Source organism: Bos taurus, chromosome 1 (genome assembly GCF_002263795.3).
Source record: "Bos taurus isolate L1 Dominette 01449 registration number 42190680 breed Hereford chromosome 1, ARS-UCD2.0, whole genome shotgun sequence".
Taxonomy (NCBI): Eukaryota; Metazoa; Chordata; class Mammalia; order Artiodactyla; family Bovidae; genus Bos; species Bos taurus.
Window position 1 is genome coordinate 22889486 of NC_037328.1, and position 17873 is coordinate 22907358.

General features: G+C 39.4%; 1 protein-coding gene across 4 annotated transcripts in view; it reads right to left on the reverse strand.

Moving 5' to 3' along the window:
• Window positions 1-17187, reverse strand: part of ABCC13 (ATP binding cassette subfamily C member 13) — a 101027-nt gene extending 83840 nt beyond the window's left edge. For 2 of the 4 annotated variants that reach the window (XM_024993883.2, XM_024993880.2), the window contains exons 1-3: window positions 16833-17184; window positions 9503-9564; window positions 611-758 (exon numbers count right to left, since the gene is read on the reverse strand). In XM_024993883.2, the coding sequence (XP_024849651.1) occupies window positions 611-758; window positions 9503-9564; window positions 16833-16895 (273 nt within the window). In that variant the 5' untranslated portion in view covers window positions 16896-17184. Of the gene's footprint in view, window positions 1-610; window positions 759-9502; window positions 9565-16832 lie in introns of all 4 variants that reach the window. The other 2 variants (XR_009494779.1, XM_024993887.2) reach the window with 2 other exon arrangements.
• Between the last annotated feature and the right edge of the window lie 686 nt (window positions 17188-17873).

Consider the following 17873-nt stretch of genomic DNA (forward strand, 5'->3'; position numbering starts at 1 on the left):
AAGGAATAAGTTCAATTAAACTTGAAAACAAGGTCCCTGTTATTGGTATAGAATGGTACCAAACCACATGGTGTTAGTCATACCATGTGGCATAAACAGGAAAGGAAACCATTTTTTAAATCACTGTTGTGGGTTTTGAAACTGTTTCACTAATACAGTTTTTATCTTCAAATTATATTTTCTTTTTGAGAAGTCTAAAGACTATATACATACATTGTATATATATATTCATGTGTGTATGTATGTGTGTGTGCATGAGGCTACATCTGAAGAGCCTACTCTTGCCCCCTATAAGTCTTAGCCTTGGCCACTATATGACTTACTTTGACCAATAGATATGATGCTCTGAGATATGGAAACTATCTTTGCTACAATGGATGAGGAAGCCATTGTAGGTGAGAAGCCCCAAATTATATACATATAACACACTTGCTCCTGAGCTTTAAACAGATGCTGAATAATTTGATGACAGAAATTAGCTTTAATAACAGCTAGTATTGTTAGGGAAATGACATGTTTTGTAACATATTTAAGGGATTTTCCATATTAATAATAATATCTCATATTTGGAACAAGTTATGCAGTTAAGTACTAAGGATTTAATAGTTACCTTTACTTTTTGCCTCTCTTGAGTCCTTAAAACTTCCTTCCTCCACTGTTTCTCAAAGATGGGACACACAATATAGGAGGAATCGCCTTCATTAAGTTCAAAAAGATCCTCTCTTTCCAAAGGTTTCTTATAGCCTAAAATAATTATTCTAAAAATGAAAGAGCAAGGAAAACAATTCATCAAAACCAACAATCGTTAAAACTAAACTGCATACATTCGTTTCACTTCTTGATTTATTTTATTGACCAGGTTGGACTCACTAGAATGTGTGTTTGAAAAATCACACAACTCTATCCTGAAGTTCAACAATATATAATAATCCTTTGTAGCTTTTAAAAGAGCTGTTTAGATATCCAATTATTCAGTGAAAACACTAATTGCATTTACTCACCTCATATTGGAGACACCCACCTACTCTATTTCCCTTTACTGTTGTTTAGTTGCTTCAGTCATGTCCAACTCGTTTGCAACCCCATGGACTGTAGCTCATCAGGCTCCTCTGTCCATGGAATTTCCCAGGCCAGAATCCTGAAGTGGGTTTCCATTTCCTTCTCCAGGGAATTCTTCAGACCCAGGGACTGAACGGCATCTCCTGCATTGGCAGGCTGATTCTTTACCACTGCTGCTGCTGCTGCTGCTGCTAAGTTGCTTCAGTCATGTCCAACTCTCTGCTACCCCATAGATGGCAGCCCACCAGGCTCCCCCGTCCCTGGGATTCTCCAGGCAAGAACACTGCAGTGGGTTGCCATTTCCTTCTCCAATGCATGAAAGTGAAAAGTGAAAGTGAAGTCGCTCAGTCGTGTCCGACTCTTAGTGACCCCATGAACTGCAGCCCACCAGGCTCCTCCATCCGTGGGATTTTCCAGGCAAGAGTACTGGAGTGGGGTGCCATTGTCTTTACCACTGAGCCACCAGCAAAACCCACTCTTAGCTCCCTTGCTGCTGCTCCTGCTGCTGCGTTGCTTCAGTCGTGTTCGACTCTGTGTGACCCCATAGATGGCAGCCCACCAGGCTCTCCTGTCCCTGGGATTCTCCAGGCAAGAACACTGGAATGGGTTGCCATTTCCTTCTCCACTTACCTCCCTTACTGGAACTTAAATAGCTAATATTCACAGTAAGATATTCACGCCAAAACCCACATTTGATTTTTAAGCTTGTGTGAAAATAGAAATGAATCTGTCCTCTGCTGGGACTATATAGACCCTCTGACACTTGACTTCACAGAGTGTCCAAGTGGAGGACCTGTATCTGCTGCATAAACTTGGGTCTTGGTCACATATGACTTACTTGACCAATAGAACATGAGTCATTATCACAGAGCCGTTTTGGAGCTGAAGCCTTAAGATACTGTCAGCCTCTTAGTACTTCCACATTTCTTCACTCAAAGAGCTTGCTCCAGAGTACATTGTGAGTAATTATGCAAGAACAATAGGTCTAAACTGGGCTTGTCCCAGGAGAACTAAAGTGCATGGTCTAGTTATACCACAGATGTTATTGTTGCAGACAGTGATTTATATTTACCTTACATCCCTTCCTTCTGCCTCATCATCTTCCTACTGACTAGAATTTGATATTTATTCAGTTGAAAATCTCTTGAACTCAGAGTAAGTCCGTATTCCAACCATAGAGTTATGAACTAAGATTGGTCTAAATCAGTCCCTGTAGTTCAGTTCAGTTGCTCAGTCATGTCCGACTCTTTTCGACCCCTGGACTACAGCATGCCAGGCCTCCCTGTCCATCACCAACTCCCAGCATTTACTCAAGCTCATGTTCATTGAGTTGGTGATGCCATCCAACCATCTCATCCTCTGTCATCCCCTTCTCTTCCCGCTTTCAATCTTTCCCAGCATCAGGGTCTTTTCCAATGAGTCAGTTCTTGGCATTAGGTGGCCAAAGTATTAGAGTTTCAGCTTCAACATCAGTCCTTTCAATGAATATTCAGGACTGATTTCCTTTAGGATGGACTGGCTGGATCTCCTTACAAGGGACTCTCAAGAGTCTTCTGCAATACCAATTGAAGTTCTTCTCCAATTGATGTTCAAAAACATCAATTCTTCAGCGCTCAGCTTTCTTTACACTCCAACTCTCACATCCATACATGACTACTGGAAAAACCATAGCTTTGACTGGACGGACCTTTGTTAGCAAAGTAAGGTGTCACTGTAATCTCATTACTATTTGCTTGACATTAATAAGTCAGTTAAGGCTGTGGCTCAGACTGAAGAATCTGCCTGCAATGTGGGAGACCTGGGTTCAATCCCTGGGTTGGGAAGATCCCCTAGAAAAGGGAATGGCTACCCACTCCAGTATTCTTGCCTGGAGAATTCCATGAACAGAGGCTACAATCCATGGGGTCGTAAAGAGTCGGACATGACTGCGTAACTAATATTTTCACTTCAAAGCTAAAATATCTATTAAAAAAATCTACTGAAGAGACCTCTCTATTTCAAAAGACGACACAAAACAGGGAGTCCCCTGATGTCCTAGTGGTTAAGATTCCAGGCTTTCACTACTGTGACCAGGTTCAACCCCTGATGGGGGAACTGAGATTCCCACCAGCCTCACAAAAAATTTTAAAAGTAAAAAGAAAAGGAGACACAAAACTTCAAAAGGAGAAAAATGTTTGCCTCCCTTTTCCTGAGCTTTCCTCCTTCCTCCCTGTACTGAAGACATGATGGTCTGAAATGGAGAAGCCATCTTTGCCACCAAGGGTGAATAGCCAAATACTAAGGATGGAGTGGAAAGGTAGAAGAAGCCTGGATAGAAGATGCAGGATCAAGGCTGGTGTATTACCCAATAACATAAAAAAAATTTTTTTTAATCTGTCTGTTTAAGCTATTATTATTTGAGTATTCCGTTATGTGAAGCACTCCTGAGTCATATACTTGAGATACACTCCGTTTTGAGCCTGATGACATGACTTGTTCAGTGAGAAATTAAACTTCCATTTAAACCCAGGCCTTCTGACTCTATAGATTCAGTTCTTTTCATTATAAAGTATATTAGTCCAAGTGACCATAACAAAGTATTACACTGCCCCAAACTGGAACTGCTTTCATTGTCATTGTTACTGAACAATCTGAATTGATTGACCCCGGAATGGATTTAAATCCCGTGGTAACCAGTCTCCCCGGGATTCAATTTCACTTTTATTACACACTACCTAATATCATATTACAATTCATATTTAACAAAAAAGTTTAAATGTACTAAGAAAGGACCTTTTGTAATCATGTTTCTGTTGGCTCAATATGCTGGACATTTTTCTGCAGTGCACTTTTAAAAACATATTAAGCAATAAACTACTTCAATGTCATATTAACTTCTTCTATCCCATTCCACAAAATAAATATTCGTTTTCAAACTAAGATTGCATTGATTTTCACAAAAGCATTTTTAATAACATTTACTGCCTCAGCATTTTGAGGTAGAACTATGCAAAACTCAGCAGTTTTGGTTCATGGGGATAAGTGACCCCTGGCTTTCATGCTGAGTCTCCAAATAAAGAACCATTTAAAAGTGACACTTAAGCCGAATTGACTGTGGTGTACTTGGGCTCAGCTGTGACTTCCTTTTACCAGGTGTGTGCTTCTTCCACCTCTTTTGCTCTCTTCTGTGTCTAACTTTTACACATATGAATCCAGGAGAAGAGGAAGTGGTGCTTCTTTAAATCAATTCATAAAGCAGCTTTGGGGAAGCTTCTTGGACCAATAGTTGACCCTCCCAACAATGAAATGCACCAGATCCTACAAACTTGTGGACTTTAGTCCTTAAGCAATAATAAAGGTACATACAAGCATCTTGGTTTTTTATAGACTGATATACTTTTTTCAAAGGACAACTCTCTAAAGCATATAGAGCAATCATTTTTACTGGCTGTTAAACAGCAGGAACTCTAGGGACTGGTCACAGGTTTTTAAATGTGATATACACCAGTACTTACTTACCCAAAGGCATACAATGTCATTAAATGTAATATTTCCACTGTATATTCATTTTTGTTATGTTAGAGAGAATCTTGAGTGTATTTAACATTAACAAGTGTGCATAATATCTTATCCAACTGATAGTAATGGTAGTAGACCAGTGGCAGTTGGCTAACAGGGTGAGATGAAATATACATTTTGCAGATGAGTAATAATCGAAATACTTGGAAAGTATAGATATATGGCAGCACCGTCAATTTCATTATTGCTGTGCTGTGTGTGCTAAGTCACTTCAGTTGTGTCTTTTTTGCGACCTTATGGACTGCAGCCCACCAGGCTGCTCTGTCCAGGAGAGTCTGCAGGCAAGAATACTGGAATGGGTAGCCATTCCCTTCTCCAGGGGATAACTTTCTGACCCAGGGATCGAACCTGGGTCTCCCATATTGCAGGCAGATTCTTTACCGTCTGAGCCACCAGGGAAGCCCTCATTATTGCTAATCATCTGTTTAAACATTTCTGGAAAGGGGTGATTATGTAATGGGAAAAGGCAAGGTGTCAGTTGGTACAAAAGTCTTAGGATGAGACAAAGTCAGGTAATGTACAAATTTTACTAATACATGAGGAAAAGTTAGGACAGATTGAATAGTGTATCCCCAGTTAAAATAATTCAATTGTGAACCATAAAAATTTTAACTAGATTTTTCCATGTATGTCAAGGGGATCATTCTATGACCATGATTATTATACACTGATGACAGATTATATTTGCTAATAAAACCTTCATAATTATTAATCATCAACATGATTTAGACAGCTACTGCCTTAGGAATTAAGGCTCATAAGCATATAATTTCCTAATCATTTGCATCATCTGAGCACATTTTAATCAAATTATTCATATAATTAGGGGAGCTTGAATTTGGGCTAGGAAATAATTTCTGACTTCATTCTGTAACTCAAAGAACAGATCTGAGAACACAATTAACCAGTGTCTTGAAAGAGACATTCTCTTAACAATAGCTATGATTCAGCTGCAATTGTTTCAGCACCAGATAAGCAACCACATTGGTTTAATGCCAGTGATAGCTTCAGATAATGCATGCCATGAAAATATTTCCTATCTAGTTCTGACATGTGAGAGTTAAACAGAAAATAAATGAGATATTCAAAAAGTATAGCTTATTGGTTGTTTGATCTAAAATATAGACTTCAAGATATTGAGTCACTATATTTTAAATTCTGCTGTTTTATTTGATATTAAATTTAATTTCAGCTTCATACTCCATGCCTCCTAAAATTGTGTTTGTAATATTTAACATAAATGCATATTGTTTTCATTTGTCAAAATGCATATAGTTTGATAATAAAAGTTTTTAAAGTACATTTACTTAAAATTATTTGCATCATTTAAATTCTTAAATTAGCTTGTGACTTAAAAATGACAGTCTGAAAATTTTAAAGCCAGTGTAGACATCACTCTTATTCTCAATTCATGGATGAGACAGAACTCAGGTTTGAAAAACATATCTAAACATACACAAATTTGAAAAACCAAAATCATTAACTGTAAATAGTCCACATTTACATAGTTTCCATTTAAACTTTATTTTTTCTAGTGCATAATTTAATATAGCATATCGTCATAAAATTTCTGCAATCCTCTTTAAGTGATTCATAGATTTGTATAACTTAGAATTTTTATCATAATTCAACATCTGCCCAATTATTTGCTTATCAAGTATATCAGTTTTCTACTTCAACAACTTTTATAAAGATCACCAATAATTTTTACGTTGCCAAATTCAATGGAGAGTGTTCATTTCTTACTTTAATTTTCAGTATTTGGTCCTATTGGTCACTTAACTTTTTTTCCTTTTTTGACAGTTTCCCTAGCTTCCAATCACACCGTTTCTTTGATTTTTCTGTTACATTCTGAATACTTAGCTTCCTTTGTAGACTCTCTTTCCTCTTACTGTTTAAATACTGAGGATTCCCAATATACTGCTTGTTAAATAGATTCTCCTGCTTGATTTCAATGACATTCATGACTACAGATCTATAGTCATTGAGTCTCAAATCCACAACTGGAAGCCTAAGATCTACATCTCCAACACATGTAAGTTTTTTTTTTAGTGGGGATGAGTCAGGCACCAGAAATTGAAACTTTGCTAAACTGAATTCACAAATTTTCACAATATCTGAAACTCTCAGTTATCTGACCCAGAAACCCAACGTTATTCAACGCTTTCCCCAGTTTTTCAATCTCCTCTTCCAATCAACCCTTTCTCTTAAATGTATTCCTTCCTGTTCATCATCTTTATCATTACTATGGTTCAGATGGTAATCATAAATCTACCAAGATATCCAAAGAGCCTCCTAACCAGTCTCTCTCCATTTTCATCTCTTACATGTATCCACAGAATTGAACAGGTGATTTTCTGAAGTGCAAATCATATGTCACTCTCTATTTAAAATCCTTCCGGGGCTTCTCACTATCTTCAGGATATCCTAGAGAACTCTTACTGATCTGTCCTTTCAACCTGATCTCTTGACATACCAATGTGGAAGGGTCAGTTCTCCCCTACCTCCATGATTTGTATATGGTGTTTGCTCAACTGGGAATGCCACTTTGGCTCACCCCTATACTTTTTAAATGTTGGGTTAAGGCATTAATCACTTGTGAAACATTCCCAGTTGTGCAGACTTGGTTAAATGACATTTCTGAAAATTGTGTTTCTCCATCATGCTTAGACTGCCTTTTTGTGTAATTGATAGTGTACTTTTTAATCTTTTTAATTCTATTATGAATTCCTGGAAGACAAGATCTAGATCATTTATCTCTGCATTTTTAAAGGTTAGCATAATGTAGGACATCTAGCATGCAAAAAACTTTTTTTTTTAAAGCATTCATCTACTCTTAAAAACACATAGGGTTAGCCAAAAAGTTCATTCGGATTTTTCCATACTATCTTACAGAAAAATCCAAATGAACTTTTTGCCTAACCTAATATTTGTAGATCAAATTGGGCAATTTTGTTTCTACCAACTATAGAGCAAGGGGCATTAAGTTAGAATGATACATTTAGTTTCACATTATCATAAACTTTCTGTTATAGGAGAAGACATAAAGTTGTTGAATGTATAAAATTAGAAAAAATGAACTCTTCTCATTCAATATGATTTAATTCTTGTGTTAAAGCCCTCATCACATATTATAAATTATTCTGTAAGATAAACCACATCATATGCCTTACAAAATGATGTGTGTGTGTTTTAATAGGACTATAAATAAGTATAAATGAGAAAATTTTCAGCAAAAAGCACAATAGGTGGCTCAGATGGTAAGGAATCTGCCTGCAAGGCCAGAGACCTGGGTTTGATCCCTGGGTCAGGAAATCCTCTGAAGAAGGAAATGGCAACCCACTCCAATATTCTTGCTATTTCCTTCTCCAGAGGATTTCCTGATTCAGGGATCAAATCCAGGTCTCCTGCGTTGCAGGCAGATTCCTTACCATCTGAGCAACCCACTCCAGTATTCTTGAGTTTCCCTTGTAGCTCAGTCAGTAAAGAATCTGGCTGCAATGCAGGAGACCTGGGTTTGAGTCCTGGGTCAGGAAGATTCCCTGGAGAAGGAAATGGCAACCCACTCCAGTATTCTTGCCTGGAGAATCCCATGGACAGAGTAGCCTGGTAGGTTCTCAGTCCATGAGATCACAAGAGTTGGACATGACTTAGAGACTAAACCACCACCACTGGTATTCTTGCCTGGAGAATTCTATGGATAGAGGAACCTGGTGAGATACAGTCCATGGGGTCGCAAGAGTCACACACGACTGAGTGACTAATGCTGCACTACATAGATAAGTATAAATGAGAGCATTTCCAGTAAAAAGTAAAATAACAAAACAGAACAAAGAAAGCTTGAAACGTGAACTCAAACTCACCTCTAACATCAGGTCAGTCTGCTCCTCCTACCTAGGTACCTCCTACTTGGATATCAAGCCTACCTGGCTTCCCTCTCCTTGAGCCTCAAATGTCCTCTCTGTAAATGCCTATCTCATAGGGGAAAATTACATGAAATAAAATATATAAAACGGGTAAAAGTAGATAGCAGATACATGATGATTAAACATATATGTGTATATACACGTCTGCTGCTGCTGCTTAGTCGCTTCAGACGTGTCCAATTGTGTGTGGCCCCATGGACTGTAGCCCACCAGGCTCCTCTGTCCATGCAATTCTCCAGTCAAGAGTACTAGAGTGGGTTGCTATGCCCTCCTCCAGGAGATCTTCCCAACCCAGGGATTGAACCCAGGTCTCTTGCACTGCAGGCAGATTCTATACCACTGAGCCACCAGGGAAGCCCCATGTATATGTACATATATATGCATATGTATAAAATATGTATATGTGTATGTTGGAGAAGGCAATGGCACCCCACTCCAATACTCTTGCCTGGAAAATCCCATGGACGGAGGAGACTGGTAGGCTGCAGTCCATGGAGTCACTAAGAGTCGGACACGACTGAGCAACTTCACTTTCACTTTTCACTTTCATGCACTGGAGAAGGAAATGGCAACCCACTCCAGTGTTCTTGCCTGGAGACTCCCAGGGATGGGGCAGCCTGGTGGGCTGCCGTCTATGGGGTCACACAGAGTCGGACACGACTAAAGCGACTTAGCAGATGTATATGTATATGTTCATTTTCACTTCCTAGTGCTAACAGAGATAGAAATAGTATAAATGGGCAGCCATATTGCAGGAGTATTAACAGTCGTATCTGTGGACCTAATTTGTATGTTACTATTTGTGATATTTTTGGAATAAATCACATGAGAAGAAAACCTTTGCAAAGTTATTTTGTAAAAATATACATGCTTAGATTAAAGGAATAACATGTAAGTGTCATTTCACTCAGAATTTTCCTCAATGTGTTACACTACAGATAAATTAGCAAAATTCTTACCTACTAAACCAGGAATAGGTCATCTTACTGAAGAATGAAGCACTTTTCTCTGGACTGCATCTCTAAAATAAATAAATAAATAACAGCTAGTGTATGAAGAAAATGCCTTTATTTTACATTTGAAATATCTTTGTCAGCAAGTGGAAAGCAAACATGAAATAATTTATATTTCAGCTATTGATAACATAATCTTTAATTAATACAATTAAGATATCCTTGGGCAATGCATTAGAGGAAAATTAAGATTTCTTCTAATATTATGGCTTTTACATAGCAAGAAACCATGTAGAAAAGGAAAACTATTCCTAAATTTCCTATTATTTCTTCTTTTTCTCTCTGTGCCTCTCTACATATGAATAACCACACATGTATATATATATAGCCTCTCAAACTAAAATGACTGTGTATATATGTATGTATATACATGCATATATAAATACATAATTTAGCTTACATATATGCACAATAAAAGCTAAATTTAAAATATTATTTGCTAAGTGAAAAACAGTTTTATCTTTCTTCTGATAAGTAGGAAAAGAATAGACTATAATAGGCATTTGGTTTACTCACTTCTGTGTAAATGCTTAATTACACAATTTGTATAAATGCATATATACATACATAACTATATATTATCACAATTATATATTATTTGGGAAGATTATAGTATTTCCATAACTCTCTTTCCATTGACCTGATAAATTTAACCAAAAGAAGAGGGGTTTAAAAGAGAAGGTCTCAGAGGCAATATTCTTACATTTTTTTAAGGTCAGCATCAATCTCTATTTTTACAAAGTTACACTAACCACAAAATTAAATTTCATTGTTAGAAACTGTCCCATATTTAACAATTTTGCATTAATCCTCTCTAATCCAGTTCTGATTTCATATTTACAAACTGTTTAAAAAAATTAAAAAAAAAATTCTTATTCTAGAAGAATGAAACAATATTTCATCCTGAACAGCAAAATATTCTTGGAGTAGGAAATGGCAACCTACTCCAGTATCCTTGCCTGGGAAATCCCATGGACAGAGGAGCTTGGTGGGCTACAGTCCATGGGGTCACAAAAAGTCAGAGAAGACTTAGCGACTAAAGAATCTGCCTGCAATGCAGGAGACCCCAGATTGATTCCTGGGTTGGGAAGAGCCACTGGAGAAGAGATAGGCTACTCACTCCAGTATTCTTGGACTTCCCTGTTGGCTCAGACAGTAAAGAATCCATCTGCAATGTTGGAGACCTGGATCCGATCCTTGGGTTTGAAAGATCCCCTGGAGAAGGGAACAGCTACCTACTCCAGTATTCTTGTCTGGAGAATTCCATGGACAGAGGAACCTGGCAGGCCACAGTCAATGGGGTTGCAAAATGTGGGAGACAACTAAGAGATTTTCATTTTTCACAGCAAAATATCCTGGTTAAAGATAAGAAAGCACTCACTCCAAATCTGTTCTCTGAGTTATAGCAAATGATACACTATAAATCATTGCATATATATGTGTGTGTGTGTATATATATATACATATATATATGAAGAAGGAAATGGCAACCCACTCCAGCATTCTTGCTTGGAAAATCCCATGGACAGAGGAGCCTGGCAGGTTATAATCCATGGGATCGCAAAGAGTCAGATACAACTTATCGACTAAACAACAACTATATATATATATATATGTATAGTTGACCCTTGAAGAACATGGTTTGAACTGCGTGGGTCCACTTATATTTGGACTTTTTTTTCTTACCACACAATCATGGATTGGTTGAACCCATGGATGAGGAACTTTAGATACGGAGGAACCACATATATGGAATGAGCACGTGTGTGTGCTCAGTCGTGTCTGGTTCTTTGCAACCCCATGGACTGTAGCCCTCTAGGCTCCTCTGTCCATGGGACTTCCCTGGCAAGAATACTGAAGTGGGTTGACATTTCTTTATCCAGGGGAACTTCCTGACCCAGGGACCAAACCTGCATCTCCTGTGTCTCTTGCACTGACAGACGAATTCTTTACCACTGAGACACCTGGGAATCCCACATACGTGAAAGGCTGACTATAAATTACATGCAGATTTTTTAGTTTGAGGAGATTTGGCACCTTTAACCTCTGTTATTCAAGGGTCAACTATATTTTAACAAATTGCTATATATCCTTACACTGTTGTTTCAAGAAATAAATGCTATGACAAATGTAAAACATTTATCACACGGTGGCCCAAAACAACCATGCCAAGAAGTGAACGATGATGTTGTCATAAATCTTGCTATCAAACACATTATTTGGAAAATTAGTACATATATCAGTGAGGAGAATGTGTGAAAACTCTCTGATTAACTCAGTGGTCACATTTTATTTTATAGGGAGTTGCCAATTTGATAATTGGCCACCAATGTGAAGATCATATTCACATCAAAAATACACATATTTCTGTGCCCAAATGCAAATGGCTGCAAATACTTTGCAGCTTTTCCCATCCAGAGACTGATTCTATTTCCCACTCCTTGAATCTGGGCTAGCATTGTTTCTTCTTTTGATTATGAGAATGCAACAGGAGTGATGTTAAGAGAACTCCAACTCTAAACTTCAAAAGGCTTGCTATGCTTGCAACCCTGAGTGCACCATGTGACTGAGCCCAAGTTAGCCTCCCAGAGGGAGGCTACATGGAGTAGAAATGACGTTCTCATCTGAGAGCCCATCATCCTGACCAATAGCTTGAAGACTGCCCAACATACGAGGACATTGGTCTTACATTATCCAGCCACCAGCCAACTCTCCAGCTGACAGTACATGTCTGAAAGAGCTCAGCAGAGATTGGCCAAGCTAACCCAATTGAGGTCATGATCCAGCTGGGCCAGGGAATCATCAGCTAAATAAAAAAATTTCAGGGCCAAAGTCTTGCAGAGCTAGTAGACAAGGTTACTTTAGCAGGCCAAGGACTGGGTATTTGACATCTGCTCTAGGTCCACTTTTCATGTGAAAGCATCTTATACAAGGTTCTTTGAGTACTCTGGTAAATAAACAGCCTCATTAGATGAAGGCCAGGCATCTTATACTGAAGTTATTACAGTGAATTCCAAGCATATTTACCTTCCAGAAGAAATATCAGGCAGGCAAAATATCTAGTAGAGGTAATTAAATCTTAACAAGTACCAGGCTGGGAGGGATTGGGGGCAGGAGGAGAAGGGGACGACAGAGGATGAGACGGCTGGATGGCATCACTGACTCGATGGATGTGAGTCTGAATGAACTCTGGGAGTTAGTGATGGACAAGGAGGCCTGGCGTGCTGTGATTCATGGGGTCGCAAAGAGTCGGACACGACTGAGCGACTGAACTGAACTGAACTGTACTGAAGTACCAAGAATGTACACATAGCTTCTCAGTAAATAATTACTGAATTCATAGCATGGGTCTCACTGAGTATATTATCAACATATTGCTGAAAGAAACATCTGTGTTGAAAACAAGGATATGACAATTCTGTGAGTTTCCTTCAGTGTTTGAATTCACTCCCATCCTCTCCACTGGACATTCTGTAGTCCTTGCAACTCACCTGTTCTCGCTGACACCACTTCCTCTGCAGACCTGATATCAAATGATTTCTCATTTCTTTTATCTTCCCAAGCCTATTAAAGGCTTTTGTTTTCTAAAAAGCCTGTTTTCCTTTTATTATCTTTGTACTTATCTAGCACTGGGTATATACTAGGCATCCTGTAAACGTGCCTTAATATTAATGCCGTGCTGCTGGCAGTGCTAAGTCACTTAAGTCACGTCTGACTCTGTGCCACCCCATTGACTGTAGCCCACCAGGCTCCTCTGTCCATGAGATTCTCCAGGCAAGAATACTGGAGTGGGTTGCCATTCCCTCCTCCAGGAGGTCTTATGGGCAATTTTCATTTGGATGGTGATCCTATTATTTTTGTATTGTGATGGAGGAGCAGGAAGGTTAGCCCACAGCATAACCTGGGTCCAGGATTTAATGAAACATGTTGCTGGCGATCTTCTTTGGGTTCAACATTTAGATGTAGCCTCCTGAGGATGTGGTTTGTGTGACTGCTACTGTTAATAATATCTAATAACCCCTAACTTCAGGAACTTCCTTTGTGGGTATTAGAGAATGATCCTGGGAAGAGTGAAGGAAGATATGGAAAAATGCCTATACAGGAAGTCTTACAGAGAAGGAAAACCATCTAGAAAGCAAAAGGGATTTATGCTTTTTAGAACTTAGGCTTTTCAATCGCTTATTATGTGTCAGATTCTATTGTAAATATATGTATTATTAAATATAATGTGTCTTAGTGGTGGGAATATTTTTGTCAACCCAATTTTACAGAAGAGAAAACAAAGGCCCAGAGTTTAAAAAATAAACTTGGCCAAGGTCCTCCAACTGAGAAGCATAAGACATTGAACTGAACCCAGTAAGTTCATTCTATTTTCAGGTCATAATTCTACACCCTCAGCTCTACCCGTTACATGCTGTTACTGTCTGCTGCTACTTAGAAACCCCTTTCTTCTTGTCCACTTCCTTGTACTTCACTTCTGGTTAAATCTTACTTGTGCTTGAATCATCTGGAGGATGTATTACCATTAGTGATTCCTCTCCTCTCATCCCTACCTCCAAGTCTCAATTTCTTGTTCTGGGTTACCAAGGCAAACTCAACAAATTCCTTACGTGAGATGTAAAGGCTCTTCAGACTTGTCCTCCTTGAACTTACCCTCACTCTTACCTGACTATCCAATAATTTGCCTACAGGTACTTTTTCCTTCCAAACCTATCTTCTCTGGAGGGTAGAAAATACTATGCTTCAGTTCAGTTCAGTTCAGTCGCTCAGTCATGTCTGACTCTTTGCAAACCCATGGATAGAAAATACTATGCTTCAGTTCAGTTCAGTTCAGTCGCTCAGTCATGTCTGACTCTTTGCAACCCCATGGACTGCAGCACGCCAGGCCTCCCTGTCCATCATCAGTTCCCGGAGTTTACTCAAACTCATGTTCATTGTGTCGGTGATGCCATCCAATCATCTCATCCTCTGTCATCCCCTTCTCTTCCCACCTTCAATCTTTCCCAGCATCAGGGTCTTTTCCAATGAGTCAGTTCTTCACATCAGGTGGCCGAAGTACTGGAGTTTCAGCTTCAGCATCAGTCCTTCCAATGAATGTTCAGGGCTGATTTCCTTTAGGATGGACTGGTTGGATCTCCTTGCAGTCCAAGGGACTCTCAAGAGTCTTTTCCAACACCACAGTTTAAAAACATCAATTCTTCGGTGCTCAGCTTTCTTTATAGTCCAACTCTCACATCCATACATGACTACTTGAAAAACCATAGCTGTGACTAGATGGACCTTTGTTAGCAAAGTAATGTCTCTGCTCTTTAATATTTCCAGGGTCCAGCTCATAAAATGTTTTACATGAATAAATATGTGAATGAATTAATGCTAATCACCACCAATACAATTTTTAAGAGGTTTTCTATTTATACGTCACTATGCCAGTCCTAGAAACTCAATCAGAAAGTCATGTTCTTGGCTTATAGGTAAGGCTGGGATTTTTATCTGAGCTCTACTATGCCAAAAATATAGTCTAAGTAGTAAAATACAACCATACAAGGTTTTCAACATGCCTGAAAGCCATCAACTTAAAAAAACAAAAAAACTTGGTGTCATAGAAGTAACAAACAGAAAATGCTATTTAAATTAGTATTTTCAACCTTTTCTAAATGGATTCTTGGTCCAGAAAGCTATTGATGTTGAGTAACACCTGATGCAAAGACCTGACTCATTTGAAAAGATCCTGATGTTGGGAAAGATTGAAGGCAGGAGGAGAAGGGGATGACAGAGGATGAGATGGTTAGATGGCATCACTGACTCAATAGACATGAGTTTGGGTAAACTCTGGGAGTTGGTGATAGACAGGGGGGCCTGGCGTGCTGCAGTCCATGGGGTTGCAGAGAGTCAGACATGACTGAGCGACTGAACTGAACTGAATAGCCAAGGAAATAAACATAGTTGGAATCTTAAAGGAAGAGTCCACTTGAATTTGGAGTGAAGAAATTGTTTGAGTTTATAATTTCCCACCACACCTGTTTGTAGTTCACTGCCTTTGGCCACCTTTGAGGTTAGACTCATGATGTTAAACCAGTTTGCCTGACTAAGCCTGACATGTCTCAAGTTAAACAAACAAACAAACAAACTGAAAGGTATATTGTCCTAGTGGAGCTCTTGCACATTTTAAGGGACTTATTCAATTCCTATACTTTATAGATTTAAAAAGAGTACATATAATTTGTCCTACTTTTAAAGAAACTTATAGTTTCATATGTAATTAATAGACTCTTATTTATTTGACACTTTAAGTTACTAACAAAAGCCAGGATGAGAACAAGATCCTCTGAATCTGAAATTTTTTTTCTTCCTTTTTAAGTACTACAGATCTAAGTGTGTTAGGCCTATTTCTAAGACCTATCTTGTGTAGTGATGAGAAGTAAAACAAGTAAGATATTTTTAGGAAATCGGACTTCCCAGGTGGGGCTAGTGGTAAAGAACCAGCCTGCCAATGTAGGAGATGCAAGAGAGGTGGGTTCCATCCCTGGGTCGGGAAGCTCCCTTGGAGAAGGAAATGGCAACCCACTCCAGTATTCTTGCCTGGAGAATTCCATGGACAGAGGAGCCTTGCAGGTTACAGTCTATGGGGTCTCAAAGAGTCAGAGGACACGGCTGAAGCGGCTTAGTACACATGCCGGCATACAACAGCAGAGTTCATGGCACATGACTTCCACTGTAGAAGAAGCACGCGTTACCACAGCGTGGGGGTAGGGATAGGGTGCCCGGGGGAGCAAGGCACAGTCAAATGTCCGCAGTTTCTGGGTTTGCTCCAGGCCTCGGGTTCTCAATATCATGTCAGTTGACGGAGTTTATTTATCCCGGGTCTCTTCCTGGGGTTTTATTGGGCTCTACCACTGGTTGTAGAATTCCATCCCACCCTCTACTCCTGCAGCGGAAGCCAAGTCCATTCATTCTTTTCTCAAATGCTTGTTTCTGTTTACAGGGGGGGCCACTTATCCCTGCAAAGATGCCTCTTTCTCTCCTCCAGCAGCCACCTTGACTGAGATCTTGCTCGGTGAAGTTTCACACCATCCCATGGACAGATCTTAGCTCTTAAGACTGTGCGTGTGTGTGTGTGTGTGTGTGTGTGTGTGTATGTTTGACTACTACGCATACAGGGGTCTAAGACATCAGTTCATGTTTCAGGGTCTGCACAGTCAGCTCTCCCCACTTCCCTTCGTCCCCAGATTGGCCGGAAAACCGCCCCGCCTCTCCCACCTCCACCAAAGAGCTTTACCTGCGCCTCGGTGACCCGCTGGTAGAAGCCGCTCGCGCCCCATCTCCCCAGGATGGAAAACATGGTCCACGCGGACTCCCGACGACGGGAAGCGGAGAGAGGTCCGGGCTGTCAGCTCTGTTTCTGGGGGGACTGTCAATCGGCGTCTGTGAGGTGGAAGGACGCGAGCGCCCTGCCCGGGCGTGTCGGCAGTCGCCCAGCCCTTCCCCAACCCTTCCCGCCCCCGCGCCTGGGAGGCGGCTGGAAAGAGGGAGGGGCCCGGTGGGAAGTGGGACCTTCCTTAGAATCCAAATAACTCTGCCTTTTGGGGGACTTGTACTGCACTCAGTAATTCTCACTCCTCAGTTTCCAGGGTTGCACTGTTAGAAAATGTGTCCCTTTATAATAGAAACTCAATGCTCTTTCCTCCCTGGGGTGACATTTATGTGTTTGCAAGCACAATGTTAATATCTGCCCCTTATAGAAAACTGTTAAGGAGAACAGGTCAGTAGAATTTTACAGAGAGAATTTAACTGCAAGGGCTTTAAGATTAGAAAATTAAAAAAAAAAAAAAAAACTAATGAAATACTTCTCATAGTATTAAGAAACAATGACAGTATAGAGAATCTTAATTTTACTTTTCAAATTAATCATAAGGCTATGTAATAAATGGAGTAACTTCGTAGTAACTAAGGTTAGCAAAGAACTAGGTGAAATATGATACATGACATATAAAGGGGGATATGAAAATTAAGGATAGCATTTTGACATTTAATAAATACTAATGGATCATGAACCTTGTGTAAAGAAGTATTAGTTTATGCAACAAATCCCTTTCCATGAGATGTGTCATTGGTCTAATGAAATATTTTGTTTCGATTAACTTAGAGCTTGAAATAACAGAAGAGGGACTAACTAAGAATTCTGTATAATGGAGATAAGGATAAGGAAATGTGATAATTTTACAAGAGTGGGTATTATGTTTCAGAACCAAGAAATATTCTGTCTGATTCTTGAAATTAATGTTAGAAGTAGAAGAAAGAATTGAGTATTTAGAGAAAG